General features: G+C 36.0%; 1 protein-coding gene across 3 annotated transcripts in view; it reads left to right on the forward strand.

Moving 5' to 3' along the window:
- The window catches only part of LOC110382458 (dopamine receptor 2), a 145,783-nt gene that overhangs the window by 106,934 nt on the left and 12,892 nt on the right, over positions 1-25,957 (forward strand). For all 3 annotated transcript variants that reach the window (XM_064040884.1, XM_064040886.1, XM_064040885.1), the window contains one exon: positions 1,379-2,792. In XM_064040884.1, the coding sequence (XP_063896954.1) occupies positions 1,555-2,792 (1,238 nt within the window). In that variant the 5' untranslated portion in view covers positions 1,379-1,554. The remainder of the gene's footprint in view (positions 1-1,378; positions 2,793-25,957) is intronic.

Below are 25,957 nucleotides of genomic sequence, written 5' to 3' on the forward strand. Positions count from 1 at the left end.
CCCTTAAAATACATATTTATGCAATGTGACTTTTCAGTAATTTTTGTTATAGAGGCAATAATACCACAACATCTGTGAAAATTTCAATCGTCTAACTACCGCGATTCATGAGATGTCTTACTTATAGTAAAACAATGCTACTGTAATGCCTTACTCGCCTTGCCATATCATTTTGAATACAACATTCCTTTAACTTCAGAGTTTACAAAGCAATTACTGCGCTATAACTATCCACGTGTCGCTTGAAACTAATCTGAGGAGAAGTAGCGGCCATTTACCAACCAGTCAATAGTTCAATAGTTAGCCAGCCATCCAAGCAGGATTTCCGCACGTAAGGTCACCATATATTGTTGGATACACAAAGTTTATTATTGATAGGCCTACACGTTCCTAGAACTACATAACAGTGTATATTTTTCATATAAAATGATTTCATTTTATAAACTCAACTTTTTGCAAATGTAAACTCGGTAGCGGATGATGCTACGCCGTAGTAAAGTGCTCGTAGTAATCCGCTACGGCGTAGTATTCGCGTAGCACCGAATGTTCCGTGTTTTTGTTCTGAGTATTTTTATGTATGTTTGGTTAATGTTAAAGTTAACCTTATAGTTTAAATAACGATTAGAAAGAAATGATACAAGCAATACGAACTTCACGAGCAAATAAAAATTTTAACATTTTTATTTATGTAGAGTCAAACTACTAACTAGTTTTCCCGTAAATTATTATTATCGTACATAACTGAAACAACCAAAAACAATCTACAGTGAGTCAACTCACCTTCAATAGGCGAATCGCAAAACACTTACCGTGAGAATACATGGTGTATCAAGTTTATTTATGTTCGGGTACCTCAAAAGAAGTAAGCCGATCGACCCGGTCTCAGGTTCTAAAACTGTTCTCATGTCTTAATTGCGTAACTGAAGCCCACCTGTTTATTTACATACATTACACGTGGCGTGGCTCGGGCTACGAGTGAACGTAAAGTTCGGGAGGGGCGCGGCGAGGAGCGCGGGCCGCGGGGGGAGAGGTTCAGGCGCCCTCATGTGGACGGACCTCTCACGGCCCACGGCACACAATTCGTTTGATCTCGCCGGTTGCTCTGAGCGCTATTTATGTCCCGCAAGGCCACCTGTCGATGATGACGCCATACAACTCACGAACAACCCCTGCCAATGACACACTCGCACACAACCAACTTCTGATATCATAAAAGTTCACAAAACTTTTAAGCGATAATATCAAAGTTAACCGTTTCCAATTTCATTTTCACTTGTAATGTTTGACGCAGCACAATCTCATTTTAGTTTTTTAATCTCGAGTTTTTGCAAGCGCTCCGCTTAGACGTGCACTAATTTCGTTTTTGTTGTTGTTTCAGAACGTGGCTAAGCATATCTGCGAGCTACAAAAATATGCCAACAAAACATGTGCCAGAAATCGGAATACTGGAATACAATGCCTGCCAAGAACGTAATCTCGAAATGGCTGCGGGCGAAACAAGGGAAGCATAAACACTCACCATGGCGCTAGTGAGCAACTGACTATCGGAAAAATATGAACGCGACGGACCCGGATGTACTAGTGGCAAGAGGCCAACTGGACGCCCTGTACCGCGGGGAGTACGCACTGGACGCGGCCCGCCCGCTCGACTTCAACGCCTCCTTCGACAACGCCTCCGTCTACAACGTGTCCGACCCCGAGGAGCCCTGGAACGACTACATCAAACTACTCCAGGACAGAGCACTCCTCGTCTCCTTTCTTCTACTGTTCTCTTTAACTACGGTCTTCGGCAACATGTTGGTTATCCTCGCCGTGGTCCGTGAGCGCTACCTGCACACGTCTACCAACTATTTCGTGACGTCACTCGCGGTCGCCGACTGCCTGGTCGGTCTAGTGGTGATGCCGTTCTCAGCGCTATATGAAGTGTTAGAGCACACGTGGTTCTTCGGAGTGGACTGGTGCGATGTGTGGCGGTCTCTAGACGTGTTGTTCAGTACGGCCTCCATACTAAATCTGTGCGTGATCTCGTTAGACCGGTACTGGGCCATTACGGACCCAATTACATATCCGATGCGTATGAGTGGCCGGAAGGCCGCTTTTCTAATCGCGGCGGTGTGGGTGTGCTCGGGCGCGATATCGTTCCCCGCGATCGCGTGGTGGCGCGCCGTGCGTGTTGAAGAAGTGCCAGATTACAAGTGTCCGTTCACGGAAAACTTAGAGTACATAATATTTTCATCGACAATATCGTTTTATTTGCCTCTGTTTGTGATGGTGTTCACTTATTATCGTATATATCGTGCAGCGACTATTCAGACGCGGTCACTTAAAATCGGCACTAAGCAAGTGATGAGACCTAGTGGTGAGTTAGAGTTGACGTTGCGGATACATAGGGGTGGGACAGTGCGGCAGCGGAGTGACGCGTGTCACGGCGCCTGCACGCCGGAGGAGGCGGACCAGGAGCCGCTGACGGCGCTGCAGAACAATGGTCTGTCGCGGTCGTCGACACGTCTGACCAACGTGACGCACGGCAAGCATTTGCCGAAAAACTTTTCGCTATCTCGTAAGTTGGCGAAGTTCGCCAAAGAGAAGAAGGCGGCGAAGACGTTAGGTATAGTGATGGGTGTGTTCATAGTGTGTTGGTTGCCGTTCTTCGTGGTGAACCTGCTGTCGGGCATCTGCTCGGCGTGTATCGCGCACGAGGAGATCGTCAACGTGGTGGTCACGTGGCTCGGCTGGGTCAACTCTTCCATGAACCCTGTCATCTACGCGTGTTGGAGTAGAGACTTTAGAAGGTGCGTATAAAATTTGTATTTCATAAAATAATACTAATAACATTGGGACGTATCAGATTATACAAATTACAGTTATAATGGAGCCGGGATCATTTGTTACTAGCTCATAATCTAATTAGACTGCAAATAATGCCATTCAGCTGTCACGTTTAAATCGTAGTTAATAATAGTTTGACGTAATTATTTGATAAATTGAAACTTAAAATGATCCACTCGGTTCGGGTTATGTTGTATTTTCGTAGAGCTAAAATAAATTAAAACGTTCGTTTACGTTGTCCTAGCGTTTCATGTCTCAAGTTTTGATAGACCACTTAGTTTTATAGCCACTTCGAAGTGACGGATACTTTTACATTTTTAAAGGAACTTTTTACGTTGTTTGATTTTGTTTTCGGTCCCAACAGTTTTTAAAAGAAAACAGATTAATAAATTAAAGGCCACGATAAAAAGAGGTTTTAAAAGAAAAAATACGACCAGTATTACCAATCCTCTGTAATATTAAAGCACATATTATCTGACCAAGGTAATAGTAGCCGAACCTACATCACAAGCTAATCCATACAGACTATGATATATAACCTTACAGACAAGAGTTCAATCAATATTGCTTAACTATATTGTCCGTCCAAGCAACAACCAATAATAAATGGAACTCCTTCACAGAAAGGAAAATCAAACGTATTATACAACGATCACGTTTCATTGTTTAACACAAAATGGAACAAGGAGGTCTTTCTAAATTTTAAACAAAGAACACTGAATGCAAGTTCAAAATTCAACTCGCACTTGACCGGTTTAATTGAAGCTGTGGCAACATTTTGTTCGACAAAGGTTGTTAAATGTACACAGAGCCCAAAGGTGTAGTTACTGGAAGCCTCGTCCGCTTCATTAAGGCTTTTCTAGAGGCTATATCGAAGTTGTGAAACATGGTGCTCGACAATGGAAAATATTTCTGCTTTATTACAGCTTTTCTTTTTTGTTTTTTGTTGTTTGCAATCAAGGAGGATTAATCTTCGAACAAATTGTTTATAGTTTTATTGTTAGAAATCCTCTAAAAATGCTCGTTAATCCTATATAATCCTGTCAAAAGGTAATCTGTTTAAGTGCAATGGTGCAATTGTGCAATATAGAAGGTAGCGTAGTTATTAAGTTGATGTGGCATTAAGACTATGGTGTTATATGGTCAGAACCATCATAAAAAACGTTTATGAAAGGTCAACAAATGTTTGTAGAGAGATGTTTCAGAGCTTTTCTTAATTTGTTATTTTTTGAATGGAGGGATGTTTTGACGTATAATATACTGATGTACTATTTAAGAAATCACCGCCAATATACATAATTCTCATTTTTTTTCTAGTACCTACTTGTGATATATTTTACAGCTTCAAAATTCTTCTTACGTGAAAATACCACCTAAAATCATAAAGCAGGGTGTCAATACCAAAAGATTCAGTAGAAATACGTGTCGTCCCGTGTGCGGAATAACAATGGCGCGATATATCATAAGGTGCGATTACGCCATAGATGAGCCACCATTAAATCATTTATACTGACGACTTTGTGTCGCACGCTGATTGGTGTAAGCAAAATAAATTGCTTTAACTCCCAGGCGTTTGGTTAGCGTGATAATGTGGGTTCTGGGAGCTATTGGTAGATTTTAGTATAATGTAGTTATAGGCAAAAAGTGTTTGTCTGAGTTATCTAAGTAAAATGTCTTAAGGAAATCTAGACTTGCAAACCCGCCTTGAGCAAACGTGGTAATTAACGCTCATTCTTTCTCTGTATAAGAAAACTCCTGTGCTTTGTAGCGCTACAAAAAGGCCGATAATGATCAGTATTATTGCTTGTGAAATGATGAGTTTGCAATTTTACTTTACACCTTACCTTGTTACATTAACACTATTAAAATCAGAGAACTTTAAATATCGAGATAGTCTCCAAGCTATTATTCTATTGATAATTTCATTAGGTTCCCCGGTCACGCAACTGAATCGTACAATGCTTTTCACTTAATCATAAATAATTTTCACTTCCCATAACCACACAAACAAATCATAGGTAAAAGCGACCCAAGGAATATATTATGGTTACTGATTAGACGAGAAATGAACCCATTAGCAGGTTGACAGTGTACCACTGACCTACTTAATACAGCCAGTCACTGGCAGCCAGTAGGAAAACGCACTCGATCCCATAACATATCGTATACAAAGAAACGACGTAAATGACATGTGTGCGTTAAACGAAATTCGACCTTAAGGCGAGGTAAATAAAGATGATATTGTGAGTTACTCAAATGTAACACTTTAATTTTCTAACTCATTTGATGGGAAGGAATATCCTTCGATTGCACGTATTGGTAATGGCTAGCTTAAAAGTATCGATTTCTCTAATCCTAAAGACAATGGATTAGGTAACTATAAAATACCTACTAGCTGTTTTCCCGCGGTTTCACCCATGTCCCGTAAACGCATAAAATATAGCCTATGTCCCTCAGGGATATTGTAGCTTTTTGAAAAGTGCCAGAATTTTTCGAAACAGTTCAGTAATTTCGGATTTACAAACTATTCCTTTACGTTAATACCCTGTACCGAATTGTGACCATATACATACTCATACAATAAAATATGCATCAAGTCCATATTTTCTCCAGCTTTTACCACATACGATAGAAAATCCAACACAAACGCTCAGTCGTTTCCATAAACCGATATCGAATACTCGACGAACATAGCCCAACACTAGCCAATTCCTTGGTAATACTCGTATTTCACGATGTAACAGTTATTATTATATAGTCGATTATTGCAACCCGTTTCCACCCCTAGCTCGGATTTACAAAGTTCAGTTAAAAGCTTCTGTTGAATTTCGTTGAACCCCTTTCAGAGGAATTCGAAAAGTTTTTGTTGTGTTGAAAATTTTAGGGTCCTTCCCAGGCTGGTTGGATATGAAGGCCCTTTTTTATAAGTGGAGCTGCACTTTTATAGATAAAGAAATAATTATATAGTCGTACCTTCTTATTTGAATACTTATTTTTAAGTCAAATTCGACTAAATCTTAGTTCGACAGTTTTATTAATCATCACAAATTATTATATTAATAATAAACCGGCCAAGTGCGAGTCGGACTCGCGCACCGAGGGTTCCGTACAAATCCTGTATAGATAAAAAGCGAGTCTCGAGCCAACCGTTCAGTTTAGAACAACAAGAAAATAGTTATGGTAATTTCGTGAGAGTCAAAATAATTAATATTTTTTATTTTATAATATAACTAAAATAGTAGGCTAGTACCTTGTAAAAGTTATTTTATTAAAGTTATTTATATACAACATTTTATAGTCATCATTCAGAAATCTGATTGAAAATAACTAATTATGTCTTAAAGGTCATTGGGCATATCTCACCCGCTTTGTAAAAAGTGGCGGACATGAATCAAAGTAGTTTTAAATCTTGGAGAATATTATGACGTTTCTTTGAATATAAATATTTTATTAAAACTCCATGGAGACGAATGTCCAGGATCGTTTAAAAAATATAAAAGACAAGCAGTTTCAGAGGATTGTACAGGTTGCAATGCTAGTTTTTATTGTTAAAGACTTTTCATAAAGAAAGAAGATGCCAATTCGGATGACCAGGATCTGATGAGGATCTGGAAACCCTGAGAAATCGAGGACAACTCTTGAATATTGTAGGCACGCATCGAGTCAAAACCAGACATGGGAGTGTATTTTTGAGGGTACTTGTAAACAGTGAAGGTTTGGAGCTGATTTGATTATGGAGACCACAGAGAGTCGAGGGAACTCCTGAACGGTATGTTGCAACTACCACGTGTTTGGGCTTATTTTATTCGTATTGGCGAAGACTTTCCACATAGATAGGTTTAACTGCCATTGTGGGATCGATAGCAAAGATCAGATATAGTTGTGGGAACTCCTTTACAATTTATAACGTAACCTTGTGTTGGAGCTTATTTTATTTTAGGAGATGAGAATTCACTACTAATGGGATCTTTTATTTTTTTAAACATACATAGAGTTCTCTCAACTTTTTCACGTCTCCATCATCAGGTAAGCTCTAAACTTTCACTGTTTGATAGTATCACCAGACATACATCTGAGAATCAAGTTTTAATCCTATACATGCCTACAATTTCTGATAGTTGCCGTCGATTTCTCAGGATTTCCATCATCAGATCCTGACCTGATGACAATGGAAATAAACGGCGAGTATACTCTTTCACTACAAAGAAATGATTTCTCAAATCCGTCAAACTTGGTCGTTTAAATTCCCCATTGAAATGAGGAAAATATTTGATGTTTACACCTGATTTTCTCTAAATTCCCATGGTTCACATAGATGCGACTAATGTCATAGTAAATCAGAGCCTTTATCATTATACTGTGCTATATTTCGTTCGTATCCGCCGTGGGTATGGTTTCCATACTAAGGTGCCCAATGATCTTTGAATGATTTAAAAATTTTCACAGTTTAGAGGCAATTATATTTAAGAAGTGTTTGATATGAATTTCAACTTTAATATCTCTACGCGTTCATGTAAAAAAGGGTAGGTAGTAAGTTTATAATTATTAAAAAAATATTTTATGTCGTGTAAGTAAAAATAATATTTTAATATCTTATGTAACTTCAAATTTATCATTTTCGCAATTTTTCCTTTATCTGTACTATATAACGCTGCTTCGTTGCCGAATTTCAAGATTCTGAGTTCACGGGAAGTACCTTGTAGGTTTTGATTCCCTAGCGTGTGACGGAAATTCGTCTAAGGTGTCGGTATAACTGCTGTATGTTTTAATCGCGTTAACTTAGAAGTTTGATTTTTTCACTGCCTAAAGGGACAATAGACCTAGGTATTTGGTATAAATTTCAATTTGATACATTTATTCGTTCGTGAGAAATAAGGTAGTAAGTTTCATTTTATTAAAATATTTTTTTTATATTATATAACTAAAAAAATGAGATTTTCGCAATTTTTCCTATATTTGCATTATATGACAATGCTTCATGCCAAATTTCAAGACTTTGAGTTTACGGGAAGTATCCTGTAGGTTTTGATTCCTTTGCGAGTGTCGAAAATTTGTTGAAAATATCGACATAATTGGCTGTATCTTTTGATTGGCTTGGCTTAGAAGTTTGATATTTTCAGAGCTTAAAGGGACAATAGACCTGAGTATTTCATGTGAATTTCAGCTTGATACGTCCACGCGTTCTTGAGATAAAGGGTCTTGACAGACAGACAGACAGACAGACAGACGGACAACAAAGTGATCCTATAAGGGTTCCGTTTTTTCCTTTTGAGGTACGGAACCCTAAAAATTATAACAAACATAACTTATTAATACATTTTTACTATTTTAGAATGTGAACAAATCATTAACTTTAATCCATGTTATGGTGCATAATAAAACTTTTGCTAACTATTCGGAAAATAATGCCAAAATACATATCACAAAGGATATTTTATTAAAAACCAGCTATAAAACAGTCTGACATAATAGTTTATTTTGTTTCAAATATCAAAATATTTAATCATAATAAAAGTTTCTAGCTGACAATTTATAACATACTAAATCCGAGCGTACAAAAATATTATGTGTTGTACAAAGCTAATTTATCTTTTGAATATTGTATGTACACATTTTGTTTAGTATTACTTATTTTATATTCAATTGAATATTACAACTAGTTTCCACCCGCGGTTCTACAAGCGTTCCGTGGGAACTACTTACTTGGATCGGATATATACTAAGTGTTAAGATGGATTACTAGGATGGACACATAAAAATTAATAAAGTCTATATAGTTAGCACTAAGAGAGATCCAACGATGAACTAAAATAATATAATTATGAAAAAATATAATAACGGAGCATTCAACAGACAAGTTATAAAGCGTAAAAATATACTGTTACTAAAGGTATATCGAACTTTATGAAAATTCGAATCTATTTCTAACGCAAGAAGATAAAGCGACCAAAGTTTTTAATATCCCTGTCTAAAATATAGCCAATTTTTCAAGAAATAGTTCCGGCGGTTACACGCGGTCCCTCCGTAGTCTGCCAACCGTGACTCAATAATTCACAAACGTAGTTTCGTTTATGACAGCAAAAGCCGAAATGCTTCTTTAAGAAACTATACTGCTCTATATAGGTATCATATTTTCCTATACTACTGCTGAGGAGTTTGTGCCTAAGTAAGAGCCTCACGGATCGATCGATCATAAGGTTAAGCAATGTTTGGCGTAGTTGGGCCAGCACGTAGCTGTCATTTAAATATCAGCCGTAGTAGGGTAGCCAAAAAACCTGACAACCAGTATTATCGAGACATCTGATTGCCCAGGTAACAAGGTTGAGGAGGTCAGCTAGGCAATCGCTTGATGTAAAACACTGGTACTCATTCAGAACTACTCAAAACTGGAAGCCGACCCTAACATAATTTTAAAAACGGTTAGGTATATGATGATATATGTATACTACTAGTGTTTAAATACTATAAAAAAACAAGTATATAAATAAAAATAACGTAAAAAAATAAAGTATGCTATGTATATTATCAGAATTACCTGTCTAAGTATCAGAATTAATTTTTAACACCGTTTTATTTCCTCGAAAACGTCTCATTTAGAGGTTATTCACCGAAAGATGATAAAGTGACTTCTTAATGTAAAGGAACAGCGCTCTTTTATAATGCCTCTCGCTTTTATATTGGTTAAATTAATGTCACTCAAATGAAAAAATGTACCGACAATTGTTTACGTTACACCGAACATTTTACGAAGACTGTTATTTACAATTTGTTTCAATGCTTCCTAAATTAAAAACTTTATTTATCGAATGTCGCCTTTGATATCTTGTTATTTGGATTATTTTATCAAAGACTTTGTAGGATTATCCACTAAGTCTGTTTGAAACTTACAAATAGCCTTATAAGATTTGTTAAGTAAATCTAATGAGAGCTACCTAAATGAAAAAAATATTTGGTTATAGATCACCATCACAGTCAGACACCCATCACCAGGTTGAAAATCCCAGATTTTGAAGTCTGAAATATATGAGACTTAAGTAATTTCCTTAGCACTACAAAAATATAATTAGGTACGGGTAAATAAATCAAACGCTCTGGGGGAAAAAACGAATCACTCTGTCAGCTGATTCTTACAATTCACATAGGTATAGTTATCGGCACGGATATTGAGCCCTGACCTTCACCTGCGCAGAAGCGATTTATTGGTTTATTGCCTTATGTGTAGGTACAGTGCGCAAAGCGATCCCCACTCTTCCGCCGAGAGCTCAATATCCGTGCCGGTAACTATAATCGCTTTAATATACGTATGAGCATTAACTTTAAAGCTAGTTTATCCAAAAACATGAACGGTAATATAATAATGGAATTCCTATAGCCTTTATATTCAAACTACCCTCAGTAAGGTGTGACATTGTTGACACGGCCGTTATCGCGAGAGGTGGCGTTGCGTGCTCACAGCTTAATTCGGATATATTTAAGCTTCGTATATAATTAACCTATTTTATAATACTGTAATTAGGTGACGGTAAGAATTTTGTTAATGTTGATTTATTAGTTCTATGTTTTTGACACGTACTTTGAACGTACTACAGTACTAACTACAGAAATTACGGTCGATTGTGCAAAGTCCTAGGGCCCGATTCTCCTAAGTTAATAATGTCAAAATCGAATAGAAATCGAATCGCAATATGATCGCAATAGCAGTTTTAACCATATCGGGCATTCTGCTACTAATATAAGACCAATCGTATTCCAACGACATTCAATTGGTCTGCTATTTTGGTGATTTTGGTCTATACGGTAGTTTGCTCTACAAACATATTGCAATAGAATTATCATTTAATCATCATTTATTAATCATTTGCAGACAAAATGATTCATTATTGAATGACAAAAAACGATAAAAACGTTTATTTCAAAGAAAAAATAGCGGAATGACACATACGTTTCAATCGTAATCGAGTCGGGATTGGATCACAGTCGAATGTGAATCGTATGTTGCTTAAGTAAAATTAGGAGAATCGGGCCCCTGTTCTTTTATATTCCTCAATTCTCTTACATATTTTTTATATTACGTACTTCACTTTATATTCGCTCTACCTGTGCAAGATAAACACTCCTGCCTTAATAATTTTATTTAAACACAGCATTTAACAAACTCATCGACATCAAATGAAGTAAAAGTCAAACTTTACGCGTCCTCAGTAATATTTCTTTAATTAAGTTTGCGCTTTGTATTTAAATAAATTAAATAAATGCTGAGACAAGTTTTGTCCAATCACAATCAGCTGATTACGCAGCCCCATTTCCTTTAGGAGATCGCAAGGACAATACCATTTACATTTGTATTAGCATTTTCTCGAAGACACTTCAGAGATTTGCGTCCAGAATTTTTATTGGTCACTCAGTGACCGCTCCTAGTATTTTATGTTGGTACTCTGTCCGTAATATCTGGCAGATAGCCAATATTTGTTTCATAAACTCAGAAGTCACAGTACAATTTTTGTGTTAACTTGTTTTGGAGATTATAACAACAGAATTACGTGAATTTAGAGTCTCTGAACAGAAAGTTGCTCTTTTTGAAATAGTCAATCTAAAACTTGCTAACCAGGAGATATTTTTAATGACAGGTATATGTTCTAAGGCTGCGGGGTTGTTGGAATGAATTACCGCGGCCCTGGTATATAAAGGGCTTAAGAAGGCACATGATGGGTTTTAGTCAGTAAAAGTCCTGCACTCACAGCAAAAGGGGTCTTTTTTTGTCAAAGAAAACTAGGCAAAGCTAGTGTTATGGTATGATAATCAAAAATCGGTCTCCCATCCATGGAGAGACCGCGGCAAGGCCAGTTTTTCCTCGCAAATCTATCGACCCGCGAGACCTTCAGCAAGCCACAAGCATATGGGCCCCATGAGTTATAGCCAAACTCATGGAACATTGAACAAAATAACATTTTTGTTATAAACGTCGGCGATCCATCATTTTGAATGTTCATCAATATTAGGTAGGTATGTGATATTTTTTGGGTTGTACTGGTACCTAAATGCTGTTATCTGTAGGTATAAATGTACTCAATGAATTTTGTTAAAAAATCCTTCAAGTCATGAGTGAAGTTCCGCACTTAGTAGAACTAAGAAATATAGAGGTTTTCCGTTTTTGAGTAAAATCGACAGTTACTTATGGAGCTATCAAGCAAGAGCTTGAAAAGCTCCTGGAATCTTTGACAGAGAAAGTTCTTTTATACTATAATTTAAACACTAATTCTAGTAATTTCAATCTTTGGAACCATTCAATTTCATTACATCGTGCAAGAATATAACAACTAACAATATACCATTGCTCTATCCACACTTAGGTAAATCTTGAGAGCCTCGCTATCTGCGTGTGACATTTCAAGAAAAGAGCGTACTCCTTTTCAAAAGGCCTTCCTTTCCAAAAGACTTATTTCTAGTATGACAGATTTTCATAGGTTAGACAACCAAGCTGAAGTTTACCTACGCGAAAGAAAAGATTTTGACTACCAAGACATCGTTTAAAAATGTCCCCTTACAGTAGCGTGGTACACAACAGTATGAGATCCGCCTAGTTCCACGAGTACAGTAGACTGCATATCAGTGGTAACTGTCATGCACCTTAACTCAATAGCAATAAGTACGATTTTCCTATAAAACTGTTACCACTGACCTGAAGTTGACTGTACGTTGATGTCGTTCATCCAAATTAATTTAAACTTAACTCGCCAACAGCATTTGTGGGGGCTCGTAAACCCAGACTTATTGCTGCCACATTACATTTGTGAAGGTTTATTAATTTGCCAGATTTCGCGTCACCCGTCACAGACGTTCATGATAGATTAATGATAGTATCTACGGTTTAGGGTTGTCATTTTGTAGTATAATAGAAGCTTAAGAAATACTGATAAAGTATGGAAATATGAATCTTAAAGTATATGATGATGACTTTACAGCGAGCGTTTGTTCTCGTATAAGGAGATCAGCCAGCTGCGCGGGACATATTTTACCGCACTATCATTTGCGCAAACACAGTAAAGTATGTAAGTGCGGTAAAAAGTATATACCAACACAAAACAATAAAATACATAGAGCCTATGTAGAAATCATGTACCTATGTATCTTTTTGCTACGGAATTAATACTGCTCTGCTTTGACAAGTCACGATACCCCGCGCGGCTTTTAATTAGTCATAAGCTCTTTCATATAACATAGTTCAAAATTAAATAGAACTCGTTATCATCAAATTTCAATATCGCATCGCAAACTCGTAATAATGAAAGCGGCGAAGGCGACATTGTTTTCTTGATTAATTTAGCAGGAAAATTCTATTAATCAAAATGTTGAGGCCGACGTTTTCAACGCTTTTATAATCCACTTAAAGTTGTAAACGCCTTCCGAACAAGACCGGTTCGCTTCTCAAAGAACTATTTAAGTAAAATAAGTAATCGTCTGTACTTAGTGTGCTTAAAGGCTGAAGTATAAAGTAGGGGCTAAGTTTAAGTTTTCCTCGACTTGGTCTTGTAGCAAAGATTTACTTTTATGATCTAAGGTACTTACGTGCTTTAAAGATGGCACGTTTATTACGAATTTCTTGTGTTTAATGCTAATATAATATGTAAGAAGCTTTGTTTTTCCTGGAAAATTCTCGTTTCTGAGTATTAGTTAATTATAAATAGTCGCGTCCACGTTCTATGTATCGTTTTACTTGACATTAAATTTTTGTTTTCCTCTACAACATTAATTGAATTGATATGGAGTTTATAAGTGGGTGTAATATTAAAATTGCTTTTTTGATTGTGTAGTGAATCCTGTATGACCCTCTGAATAAGGTTTTCTTCTTCGGGTTTTCTTAGTTTTTTTTATCCTAACTTTGGCACACCGACGGACGGTGTTTAGTTGAATGTTTTTTTCGTTTAGCCGATATAGTAAATCTTGCCTTACGTGATTGTTTATGGTAGGTTCTATTAGCAGAATTCGTTTTTGAAAAATGCCTCTGGGTATCGCACTTTTTTAATTTATGACAGAAATCTCTATCCGTCTAGTGTCTATTTCAAGATGTCTTCAAGGTAAAGCGACACTTTTTTAAAGCAATAGACAGAAACATCTTGTCTAACAAAATGTAGGCTCCAATTGTCATAGTTTGATTGCGTTATTTGGAATCTGGGACTTTCTGAAAAAGTATAGCTGTTGCTCAGCCAAAAATGTATCCTTTAACGAGCAATAAAACAATCCGCGATCCATCCTTTAAGTCGGTTAAAACCGCTTCATGATCAAACCATCAGCAACATTGCTCAAAACAAATGAAAGCGCACGTCTATCAATCACACACACGCCCGCAGTTGTACACCCACACACTGACACATTTGTGATGCAAATCAGTATCGCAGTGCATAAGCCGCGGTGAACTCGGCTAATCCCTGTATCGATCTGTTTTTGGCGTGAATAGCCAGATTTAAGGCTTGTAGTTGTGTGGTAGCTTCATAGGGGACGATTGCCCTTTGTAAGCGTGTTTGTAAAGATATTGATATATTTTTTATGAAGATATATTTGTTTTTTTTTCTCTTATTATTTGTTAAAACAACAGGTGCATGTGTTTTATTTTATGTAGTTCATTTTATTATACATATTTCATGTGGTGTGATCTTGTGCCAATTGCAATTATATTTGGGACAAGGCCTCTTTTATTCTTACAACTTTCTATTTTTGTTACTATAATATTTTAATGTTTCACACGATTATTAACTGAGTAAGCAGCATTATATTTCGGGCTCTAAAATATTACCAAATCACCCAACAGTATCCGTTACAATGATTGCCAATACAAGACAATAAGATAACAGTACAAAATGAAGCCATCTGTAATATTCTCACAAAAGTCCATATTGAATTCATCAACATATTGGCGATGGAATCAGACACTCGATGCACTCAATTATCAGCCAGACTCCGACAATACATTCACGGTCCGGTGATCGCTGCTCGCTTATAAATTGCATCAGTTTGGAATATTATCTTAAGTGTGCTGAGCGATGAAAAACTATAAATAATTCGCGTTGAACAAAAATCCTATTTAAGAGTAAAATGAAAAAAAAAAAAGTAACTACATTAACGTTGCACAATTTTTAAATGATAATGACTATCCAAATGTTTTACATTTATGCTTAATATGGAAAGTAGTAGTAGAAATAAATATAGGTATAGTTATTATAATCATTTTGATGGACAATAAGATTACAATATTCTCAAAAAAGTCCATATTAAATTGAATTCATCAACATATTGGCGATGGAATCAGAGGCTCGATGCACTCAATTATCAGCCAGACTCCGACAATACATTCACGATCCGGTGATCGCTTTTCACTTATAAATTGCATCAGTTTGGAATATTATCTCAAGTGTGCTGAGCGATGAAAAACTATAAATAATTCGCATTGAACAAAAAATTGAAGGGTAAAATGAAAAAAAAATCAAGAAACCACATTAAAATAAAATAAAGCACAATTATTGAATTTCCTATCCAATTGTTTTATTTGATACATAATATATTATTGAAAGTGCCAGTAGAAATATATATAGGTAGATAGCTATTTAATTATTTTCGCCAATGTTGGACAATAAGATTACAATATTCTCAAAAAAGTCCATTTTAAATTAAATTCATCAACATATTGGCGATGGAATCAAAGGCTCGATGCACTCAATTATCAGTCAGACTCCGACAATACATTCACGGTCCGGTGATCGCTGCTCGCTTATAAATTGCATCAGTTTGGAATATTATCTCAAGTGAGTCTGTATTGAAATCATATCATATGGCAGTAAGGCTGCAGTGATGCAAATGCGCTGAGCGATTCGAAGCTTTAAATTATCGCGTGGCCTAATGGGTAAAGAACCAACCTCTCGAGTAGTCTCGAGTATGAGGGTGTGGGTTCGATTCCAGGTCAGGCAAGTACCAATGCAACTTTTCTAAGTTTGTAGAATAGAATAGAATAGAATATTCTTTATTGTACACCAAAATAAACAGAAAAGGACATTACAAAAAAAAAAATACGTGTAAGTACAATAGGCGGTCTTATCGCTCAAAAGCAATCTCTTACAGACAACCTTTGGATGGAGTCGATTTTAAATAGATATATTACGGGTAGTAGGCGTACAAATAATGATTAAAAAGGTATATATACAAGTATAAGCAAATAAACAATACATACACATATATAAGGAAAGTTGGATGGGAGAAAAAAAAAAATAATATATAAATATAAAGAAAGTAGAGAGAGTGTTAAAGTTTCATATAATAGCTCTTCACCATACTCTTGAAAACAGCAAGAGACTGTGCGCGCCTGATAGATACAGGCAGTGCATTCCACAAACGAGTTGCTTGGACAACAAATGACTTGTCATAAAAAGTCGTGGAATGCACCGGCATCTTCAGTTTTAAGTTCTCTGATGACCTTAGAGACCGCGAATGCGTGCCACATACAAACTCGAAACGATCTTTAAGATAAGAAGGGGTCGTAGGGTGGAAGAGAATACAGTACAGTAAAGAAAGAATATGAGCATTCCGACGAAGTCGCATAGGAAGCCACTTGAGTTTAGTGCGAAATTCTGATACATGATCATATTTATTTGTTTGTATGTACTTTCTAAGTAATCTTGGACACCAATGGCTGATAAAAAAAAAGGTAAAGGAAAACATCTTGAGGAAACCTGGACTATGTACCTAGTCTGACATCACCAACCCGCATTGAGCAAGCGTGGTGATTAATGCTCGATCCTTCTCCGTGTGAGAGGAGGCCTGTGCCCAGCAGTGGGACGATATAAAGGCTGTAACAAATAACAATAATATCGAAATAGCTTGATAGAGATTGACAATTTGGATAACCGTGCTTTTAATTTATCAATAGAAACTTTCAGAAGATAACCTCTAATTTACTGGTAAAAATGGCGTTCTAGACATAAAGGGTGACTACGATCGCTAGTGCCAAAGTATTGTGTGATAGAACCGCTCAGCTGTTACACACAAGCAAGGTTCATAAAACTGTTCGCGATATTTCGCAACGCACAGCTTTCACTGTGACTGAGTACTAATAGATATTATATTATTATTTATTCAGAAATTGCGTTACATTTTGCCGATATGAAGCCTTTCAGAACACTCAGTTTCCACTCTTATTAAGTTAAGCTGTTACTGTTCGAAGTTCCAGATATTTAACGTCAATTAGACATGAAATCTTTGCGACTGTGTTGGTTTTGCAGTTTTGTATTTCTTTCAGAAGAGCCTAGATTGGTACTTAACACTATATGATATGATCATAGATATAGTAGGAAGCTCTGATGTTTAACAACAAATAAAATATACCACCGTAGTACTAATCACCCGCCACCTAAATGTTGATAATTAACAAAGAGTAGAAATTCTATTATTAACAATAACGCTTAACTAATTACTAATGAGAAAGAGAAACAAATAAAGTATCTTGACTTAGGGTACGAGGTTGTCGCCATGTGGGATGTCGACACGGCTGTTATTGTGCCGATTGTCATCACGGCCAATGGTCTAACAGCCAAGAGCCTCGACCAACACCTCAGGAGGCTCTCGTTGGGCGGCTGGATCGAGGGACTGATTCAGAAGGCAGTACTCCTTGTTACGGCGCGTATTGTGAGGAGGTTTCTGTCTCTGGGACCCTAACCACCGGTACCTTGGACCCTGTGCCCGATATCGGTGGCCATCTATTTTTTATATTTTTAAATGTTTTTTTTTTATATAATCTAATATTTAAAAATATAAATAATATGTTGAAAGATAAATAAATGCACTACACGTTTAACTAACACTCATATTATAAGGTCAGCTATATTTATCATCAAACATCTTTCATAGAATATAATAGAAGTAGGATATTATTCGGATATAATACCAGACAGAAGACACCAACTGTCAAAATAAATAGAAAACAAAGACAAGTAATTCGGAATCCTCATTTCCTAAATTAAGTACTATCTAAAGGACAACTATATCCGTCACATTAGTTTAATGTACCGTCTACAAAAACGACGGATGGCAATTACTCAGCTAAGTCGAACGGAAAATCACCCTGAACAAGATAGCCGCTAGGAAATTAAAAATTATACAAAACCCAATAAATTATTACCTTTAATCCTTCACTTCTCAGAATTCTTTGATGATAAATTATTATTTAATAAACTTCTGTTATCGATAAACGGCTTTTATATAAATGTTTTTGTCGTGTTTCATTGAAGATGGAATCCTCTAAGGATTTGTTTGTCGTCAATTTAATATTAATGATTACAATATTACGGTCGATTCAAAGGTTGACCATTTATTACGGAACAATTTTGTTCTTGACAACAGCCACAAATATATTTAATAGAAGTAAAAGATAAATCGTCAGTTTAATCAAAAATAATAGAGGATAAAGAAAACTCGATTACTACAAACGAGTTTCATAATGCAAAATGTGGGGTTAGAGGGCGCAGAGGTCGAATAAACTGACCTTATTCCCGTTGTCCTTCAGATAGGACGGCTCTGTCCTTAGCCGAGGCACTTGTGTGAAAAGATGCATAAGATCCGCACACTACAAACTTTTAGTCGGCCGACACTTTGTTTGAGCTTTTTATGGGATATCATCAATGGACTCCTCCCGCTGTGGGTTAGCAGCGTAAGGGAGTGTCAGACTCTTAATGACTAAAACCCATCATGTTGCTTCTTAAGCTCTTTACATACCAGGGCCGTGGCAACTCTTTCGGACAATCCCGCTGCCCAGTTTGTTTGGGCTCATAAATCAGTATTCAGACGAATATTAGTAAGCATATATCAACGACCAGGGTTATGACCGGTATCAGGCAGACTAAAACCTTTGATTGAATTACTATATCAAAAAAATATTTTTCCCAACTATCGGGCCAGCTGTCAGCCGACTGTAGGCCGACTGTTTAGTCTCCAGTGTGTGGGTAAGCTTAATGTAACAGAAGTAAACGCTTATGTAAGTATTTCTGCACGTGACGCTTTGTCTCTTGAGCCTTTTGTTGGTGAAGATTCTTGTTTTTAGCATTTTTAATTTATTTTTATGCAGTGCGATAAATTCTAATTATAAATTGGATGGTGAAGAGACCTTTTCTTATTATACACTCTTTTGCAAAAAAAACGGGCACCTATGCGAAATCTTGGTTTTAACGACTTTACGTGTATTTCAAAGGGTTTTAATGATTGTAGTATGTTTCTAGCATCAAAAGAGTTAGCCAAGCATGCGTGAGAGTGTATTCAAAATTTGAATTTTGTACAATTGCTAAGAAATTGGTTAAACCTTGTTTTGGACTAATTGCTGGCAGAAAGTTCGTCGGTGTTTCGAAAAGTTTTTGAAGTGATTTTCAGAAAAATGATAATGCAGTTTTAATTAATGATTAATGCACTTTTTTGTTAGATCAAAACATTTTTGAAAAACTATGCGTATTTGATAAAAATTTCACCTGCTCTAAATGGGCTATACTGATGGTAGATGGCAATGTTAAGAGTTTCGGTATTATAGTGTAAAGCGTTCTATTGTTTAGATATTGTACCCACGTGTTTTAAAATATCGCTTTTTCATAAATAAACACTATTTAGAAGAGTATCAGTACCTTTGGCTGCGCCAAAATCAATTTAAAGTAAGCAGTGCCGATCACATCTCGTCTCCTATCGAACTTTGACATTTAAAAATATCAAATTTTGTGATAAATGTTAAAATTAACCACATGAAAAATTATGAGGAGGCTTAAAGCTATCTAAAAAGTCAAATTATTGCCGCGTTGAAGCTCTCGATAACTCCATAGGTATCGGGTTTCTAAACGACGATTTAGCTGAAAGGGAGTCAAGAATTCAAAATTATTGGCCAAACGTATGGTTCTTAAGAAATGAGTAGATAGCCCATTATTGTTATGATTTAAGCAGGAAAGTGCTGTAGATTCCAGAAAATCTCATTGTAGGCAAGTTAATTTAATCAAATGTCCGTGGGATGAAAACACGCTATTTGAACGCTCAGACTCATAGATCTTCAGAGTTCTACGGAGTTTCCCAAGAGACGAGGTTGTTTAAAAATCAGTGATTACGAGACCTTAAGACCTCGTGCTCACAGCCTACGCGCTATTTTCTGTATTTTGTAGAATTTCAAGACTTTAAAAAATGTCAAAGTCTGAAAGGAGACGAGTTGTGATCGGCACTGCTTACTTTAAATTGGTTTTGTCGCAGCCAAAGGTACTGATACTCTTCTAAATAGTGTTTATTTATGAAAAAGCGATATTTTAAAACACGTGGGTACAATATCTAAACAATAGAACGCTTTACACTATAATACCGAAACTCTTAACATTGCCATCAACCATCAGTATAGCCCATTTAGAACAGGTGAAATTTTTATCAAATACGCATAGTTTTTCAAAAATGTTTTGATCTAACAAAAAAGTGCATTAATCATTAATTAAAACTGCATTATCATTTTTCTGAAAATCACTTCAAAAACTTTTCGAAACACCGACGAACTTTCTGCCAGCAATTAGTCCAAAACAAGGTTTAACCAATTTCTTAGCAATTGTACAAAATTCAAATTTAGAATACACTCTCACGCATGCTCGGCTAACTCTTTTGATGCTAGAAACATACTACAATCATTAAAACCCTTTGAAATACTCGTAAAGTCCTTAAAACTAAGATTTCGCATAGGTGCCCGCTTTTTTTGCAAAAGAGTTTATTTGTTTCTACATAACTAAATGTGTAAGGTGTAAAAATCATTTTGAGAAAATTATTTGTGATAGTATCTAGCCGGCTTCCAGCCAGTCTAACCGGATGTAGCCGAGTAGGTACCAGTGTTTTACAAGGAGCGACTGCCTGTATGACCTCCTCAACCCAGTTACCCGGGCAACCCAAAAAGTATAGGGCAATAAATCTATATGGCTAAATTGAATGGATGAAGTATGAGTACCTAATTCATACTTTCAATTTCACCATACTTAGACACGGTTTTAGACAGTGGATTCATACCTGGTTAGAATTGAAATATAAAAGGTTAAACATTTCCTGCAATTAATGGACAAGATGCATGGCTGAACTACATAAGTTATGACTGGTCCTCTGTCATGGCCTATATATTATTGTAAGTATGGGGCGTACCTGCGCGTCACGCAAGCGCAGGTTTGCATGCCATTACGAAAACAAAAGAATGCTATTGTCACATTGACTATTCTTTTTTAGGGTTTCGTACCCAAATGGTAAAACGGGATCCTATTGTTTTCGCTCCTCTGTCCGCCGTCCTTCCGTCTGTCACCAGGCTGTATCTCATGAAAAGTGATTGTTAGGGACTTGAAATTTTCACAGATGATGTATTTCTGTAGCCGCTATAACAACAAATACGTACTGAAAACTAGAATAAAGTAAATATTTTGGGGGGCTCCCATACAACAAACGCGATTTTAAATAATGGTACGGAACCCTCCGTGCACGAGTCCGACTCGCATTTGGCCGGTTTTTTTAATCTGTGTAGTGTGTTGCCTGGTATATAGAAGAACTTTTTAGTGATATTTTACATATTGTATCAAGCGGTTACAATAACCAAAAACGAATACCTGTTAAACATTATATTAAAACTAAGAAGAAAAATTCTACAAGCAGGTATATTATTTTTTGTAAAGAAAGGTTATGCAGTCTATCTTTTATCTATGTACATAAGTATATGTCGTCGTTATATGTCTATATTTTCCTTTTTATATATCCGTCCGATATGATTAAAACGGTTCAGATGACTAAATATAATTTGAATGTATTTAACACTTTACCCTAGAAATACACCTTTTAACAAATACGGATGAAAATAATTAAATTACATACTAAAACTCACCATACTTTGTAGTGTAACCTCAAACTTCCTCATTTCCACAGCTATTCAAAATTCATATTTTTAATGTAACCACTTAACCCTTTCCTCTAAACAACGGACAGTACGAAAACATGTAAGTAACAAGATGTAATGAAAATTTCACTCAGTAACACATTCACCTAGCCCACACATTACTCATAAATCCTAGAGAACCTTTACAGAGAGTGCGGTTAAGCAAAAGAGCACTTAATTAAAAATAATGTAAGATTTTGTTTTAAATTAACACTATCATTTTTTAAGTGTTGTGAATAGATCCTTTGTTCATACCTGTTCAGCACAAATGTTTAAATGACAGTCAGGACTCAGTATTTTTACGTGCCTTTCGAAACACGAAGGAACTAATCAAGACGAGGTTGTCACCCATCCACAGACACACGTCACGCGTCGCTCAACCTAAGATTCCTTCAATAAAATAAATTGTGTGTTTGATAACGCATAAAGAATATTTATCGTACAAAATACACGTGTCTACAAATATTCAGTTGAATATAATAAAAATGTCTAACATTCTTTGATACGTTTGGTCTATATTACCCGAAAAACAATAAATATCCTTCATGTTTTATTGATTGACATTCGATATTGAACCCATATTTCTTGAATACATTATTATATGTAACTACTATAGGTAGCTAACATTTCAAATAACCAAACATTTTTGAGTTTCAAGTAAGGTTAAAGCTGTCCTATTGCAGTCTAGTTCGGTAACGAATGTTAGAGATCTAAAAATTACAAAGGGTATCGCAGCTTAGCTAGCTTTCTGAAAAGCCGATATCGTATAGGTATGGTACATATATAGATGTTCCAGGAAGGAACATCTACTCACAGATGTTTTTATCCAAATTTTTAACAGCACTGTTTTCAGAAGAAGTGATCTATGCCATTTGTTAGTAGTGCTCAGTAAGTATTTAACCAAACAGAGCCGACCCTCTTTTTGGCATATCTTTGGAAAGAAAATAACATCATCAAATAATTAGAGAATCACAAACGTTGACATACCAAAACCTTACTTACCTCAAAGTTCTATTTATATAAGTATTTCTGACGCAAATTTTACAGAGGTAAGTGTGTAGTCAGAAATAGAATGACGTTTGAGAGGTCCTTAAAATGTACTGTTATTTCAGTATTTGACCATTAATGAGACAAAACTATTTTCAAATATTGATATCTCTAAGATGTACCATATTACTTTAATATATAAAATTTGCATATTAAAAAGGCTTTAAGCACAAAACAAAATTAGTTAAGTTAGATGACAGTAAGTTTTCAGTTCAGTATGTTGAACGAACAGACAGCTAAGTTGTCTTTTGTTCGTCAAGTGTTGGCCACAAATTCTCGAGTACACTACCACTATTGTCTATGGCCGGAGACGACGGCTTTGAGGCTTTCGAGCCACAGAAAATGGAAAATGGAAGCGAGCTTTAATAAAGGTGTCTGGTTTAAATGTCGGTTATAAATATACCTAGATATTTTGGTGGTTTGATGTATGGAGTATGTTTTATAGAGAAGTTTATATAAATTATAATACAATTACATTAAATCTAGAAGTTTTTCATTGATCTAGAATTATTTTTATCGAGAAGACAAAAACGTTTAGTTTAACTGAAATCAGCCTCTATTTTCCAAAAAAAATACTTTTATCGATTGTTTATTTTATTAGCGTTTACCAAAGTTGTTGTACTCTAAAGTTATTCATAAACAAATCAATATATTTAAATCAGGACTAAAATATTTGATCAAACTTTACCACTAATGTATCCTAAATTTAGAATTTGTTTGCAGAGTAAACACCCCAACTCTAGACTTACCTCAGGCTATAAATCAGTTCAGCTGTATAATTAATACCCACTACAGCGAAAATACAACACTAAAATATTCATACAAGAAGAACAAGATAAAATAAATGAAGTTACAAGCAACTAAATTAACATAATAAACTTGTTAAATACTCCACAATTTGTTGAGAGCATAAGCGTAAACGTGCTTTTAGAGCGTCCTAAAGAATCTCTTTAATCTGGTTACAAAACCTTTGAAAATAATAGTTAATGCATATAATAACAATGTTAACAGCACTGTTATCATGTTCAGAAAAAGCGGAATCACTTTACATTTTACTGGTGTCGTAATCTAAGAAATAAAAAAGTGTTACGGCCTCCTTGTACCCTCGGAATGGAGGAGGGAGGCCAAACGACGGCTTTTTGTCATCTGACAATACCACAAATTGCACAGTTTTGTGCGCACACTACTGCCAATATACGTGTTTTTTAGTGCATCTTATAGTGTTAATAAATCAAATCTGGTGTTATATTTGTAGGTATAGTTATTTTTATAGTTGAGAAAAGCACGTTGAGAGACTTATGAAGTTAAATGAAATCAATTTGAGAAGCGTTTTTGGTGGTATTGCCTCAAGCCAAAAATAAACTTTCATCTCTATTTATAACAAAAAGAATGTCACTATCGTGCCTATCCGAGTACATATTACATACATATTTAATCCAAGCCCATTTAAATAATTACACGTTACATAATAACGTAATTGTTCTCCGCTCAAAATATGGCTATTTATACCTTTCTTTTGATATAAAAGTGGTGAAAATGTTACATAATTTATATTCCTAAGGCATGGTCTAATTTGGGCGCAGACATGTTTCTGGTGAAATGATGGCACCCACATTATTCCGACGAGCTGTGACATTATTTTGTTTACACACACACATACGTACACACATTCACATAGTGAAAAAAAAATGCGTGTGAAACTATTGTCGCAGCCCGCATGTACCTATTCAAAAGCCTACATTTTTATTGAACGTTTCAAAGTATGTTAAGCACTAATCTGGTTATTCTGCCGTAAAAGGAGTCTTTGTTTGAAAAAAGCCGCCTTAAAACTCCTGACCCAATATTGGTAAGTTTTGGAGCTGAGTAAAATGTTGGCCTACAAAGGATTATTGAACCTTCATGTTGAAGATTGGTTCAGTTTTCTTTTAACACAAACATGGAGCTAAGCTGACTTTCATACATGTAGAATTGCTTTGCTGCTTGCACAGTAATTCGTCACCGAAAAAGTCAGGCCTTAAGCTCTGGAGACTTCTTGAAATTGGCTTCTAGACCCATAAATGCTGACAACGATCAGTAGTTTAATGCATGAGTAGTATGGTTTTTGCGGAGCATCAGCTTGCACGTCAATTCTAATATAGGCACAATACTGGCTCCTTCAAAACATAACTATAATCTTTTTCTTGGCGTTATATAATCACATCCCCTCACCGGCTGTGTGTTACGTATGAAGGAGTGTCAGACTCTTACGGACTAAATCCCACCATGTTCCTTCCCTTTATGTACCAGAGCTGCGGTAACACTTTCGAACAATTCCACAGCCCGGGAACATAACTATAACCTCCTCGACTTACAAGCAGTCTTTTAAACACCAACATCCCGAGTGCAAGCCATTGTTTCAACCAGTTTATAATGAATGCTTGCAATTGCTATCTCGTCTATAGCGAGCCTATTGTTACAACTATTGTGTTACTGAAAGCCGGAAAGTCTAGGCTGTTGAGGAAAGTAGGTAATCGCTGTTGTACGTGTGTCAGGTTTTAAAGGATTTCAGTAAGTTGGGAAGATTTATGAGGGAATCTTCTTTCTCATGAAAGTGGGTGGATAAAAAGAAAGAGGATGGATTTTTTTTTGGACCAAAGATACGATGGATGAATTGTGTGAAAGACAATATTCATAGAAAGAATGTCATTTATGAGATGATGACGAAAGACAAAGACATGCTGCGTCGACCGCAATGAAAATAAATTTGACATAAGAGCAGAGGGATGATGATGTAAGAGGGGTCTTCATATCACTCATGTCAGTCATATCATGAAGACATCATTCAACTAACTTGTTTATTATGAAATGAAATAATGAAACATACTCAAAAATAATAATAAAAATAATTTACTACATAACACACACATTATACTTGTGTCTCAATAAATAATTATCTTCTCAATTCAAATAAATTATATATAAACAGACCTTATTGCAACAGTAACTTTGATGAAACGTTTACTCAGCTTCCTGTAACATACGTACCTCACATTTGTGTAGCGACGAGCCCCGGTTCCGGTCGGTCTCGGAGTGTTGGCGGAACTGACAAGTTTGTTCAGTGCTACCAACATTACTGCATTAACCCATTGTCAT

The sequence above is a fragment of the Helicoverpa armigera genome, chromosome 23, assembly GCF_030705265.1.
Source record: "Helicoverpa armigera isolate CAAS_96S chromosome 23, ASM3070526v1, whole genome shotgun sequence".
Lineage (NCBI taxonomy): Eukaryota > Metazoa > Arthropoda > Insecta > Lepidoptera > Noctuidae > Helicoverpa > Helicoverpa armigera.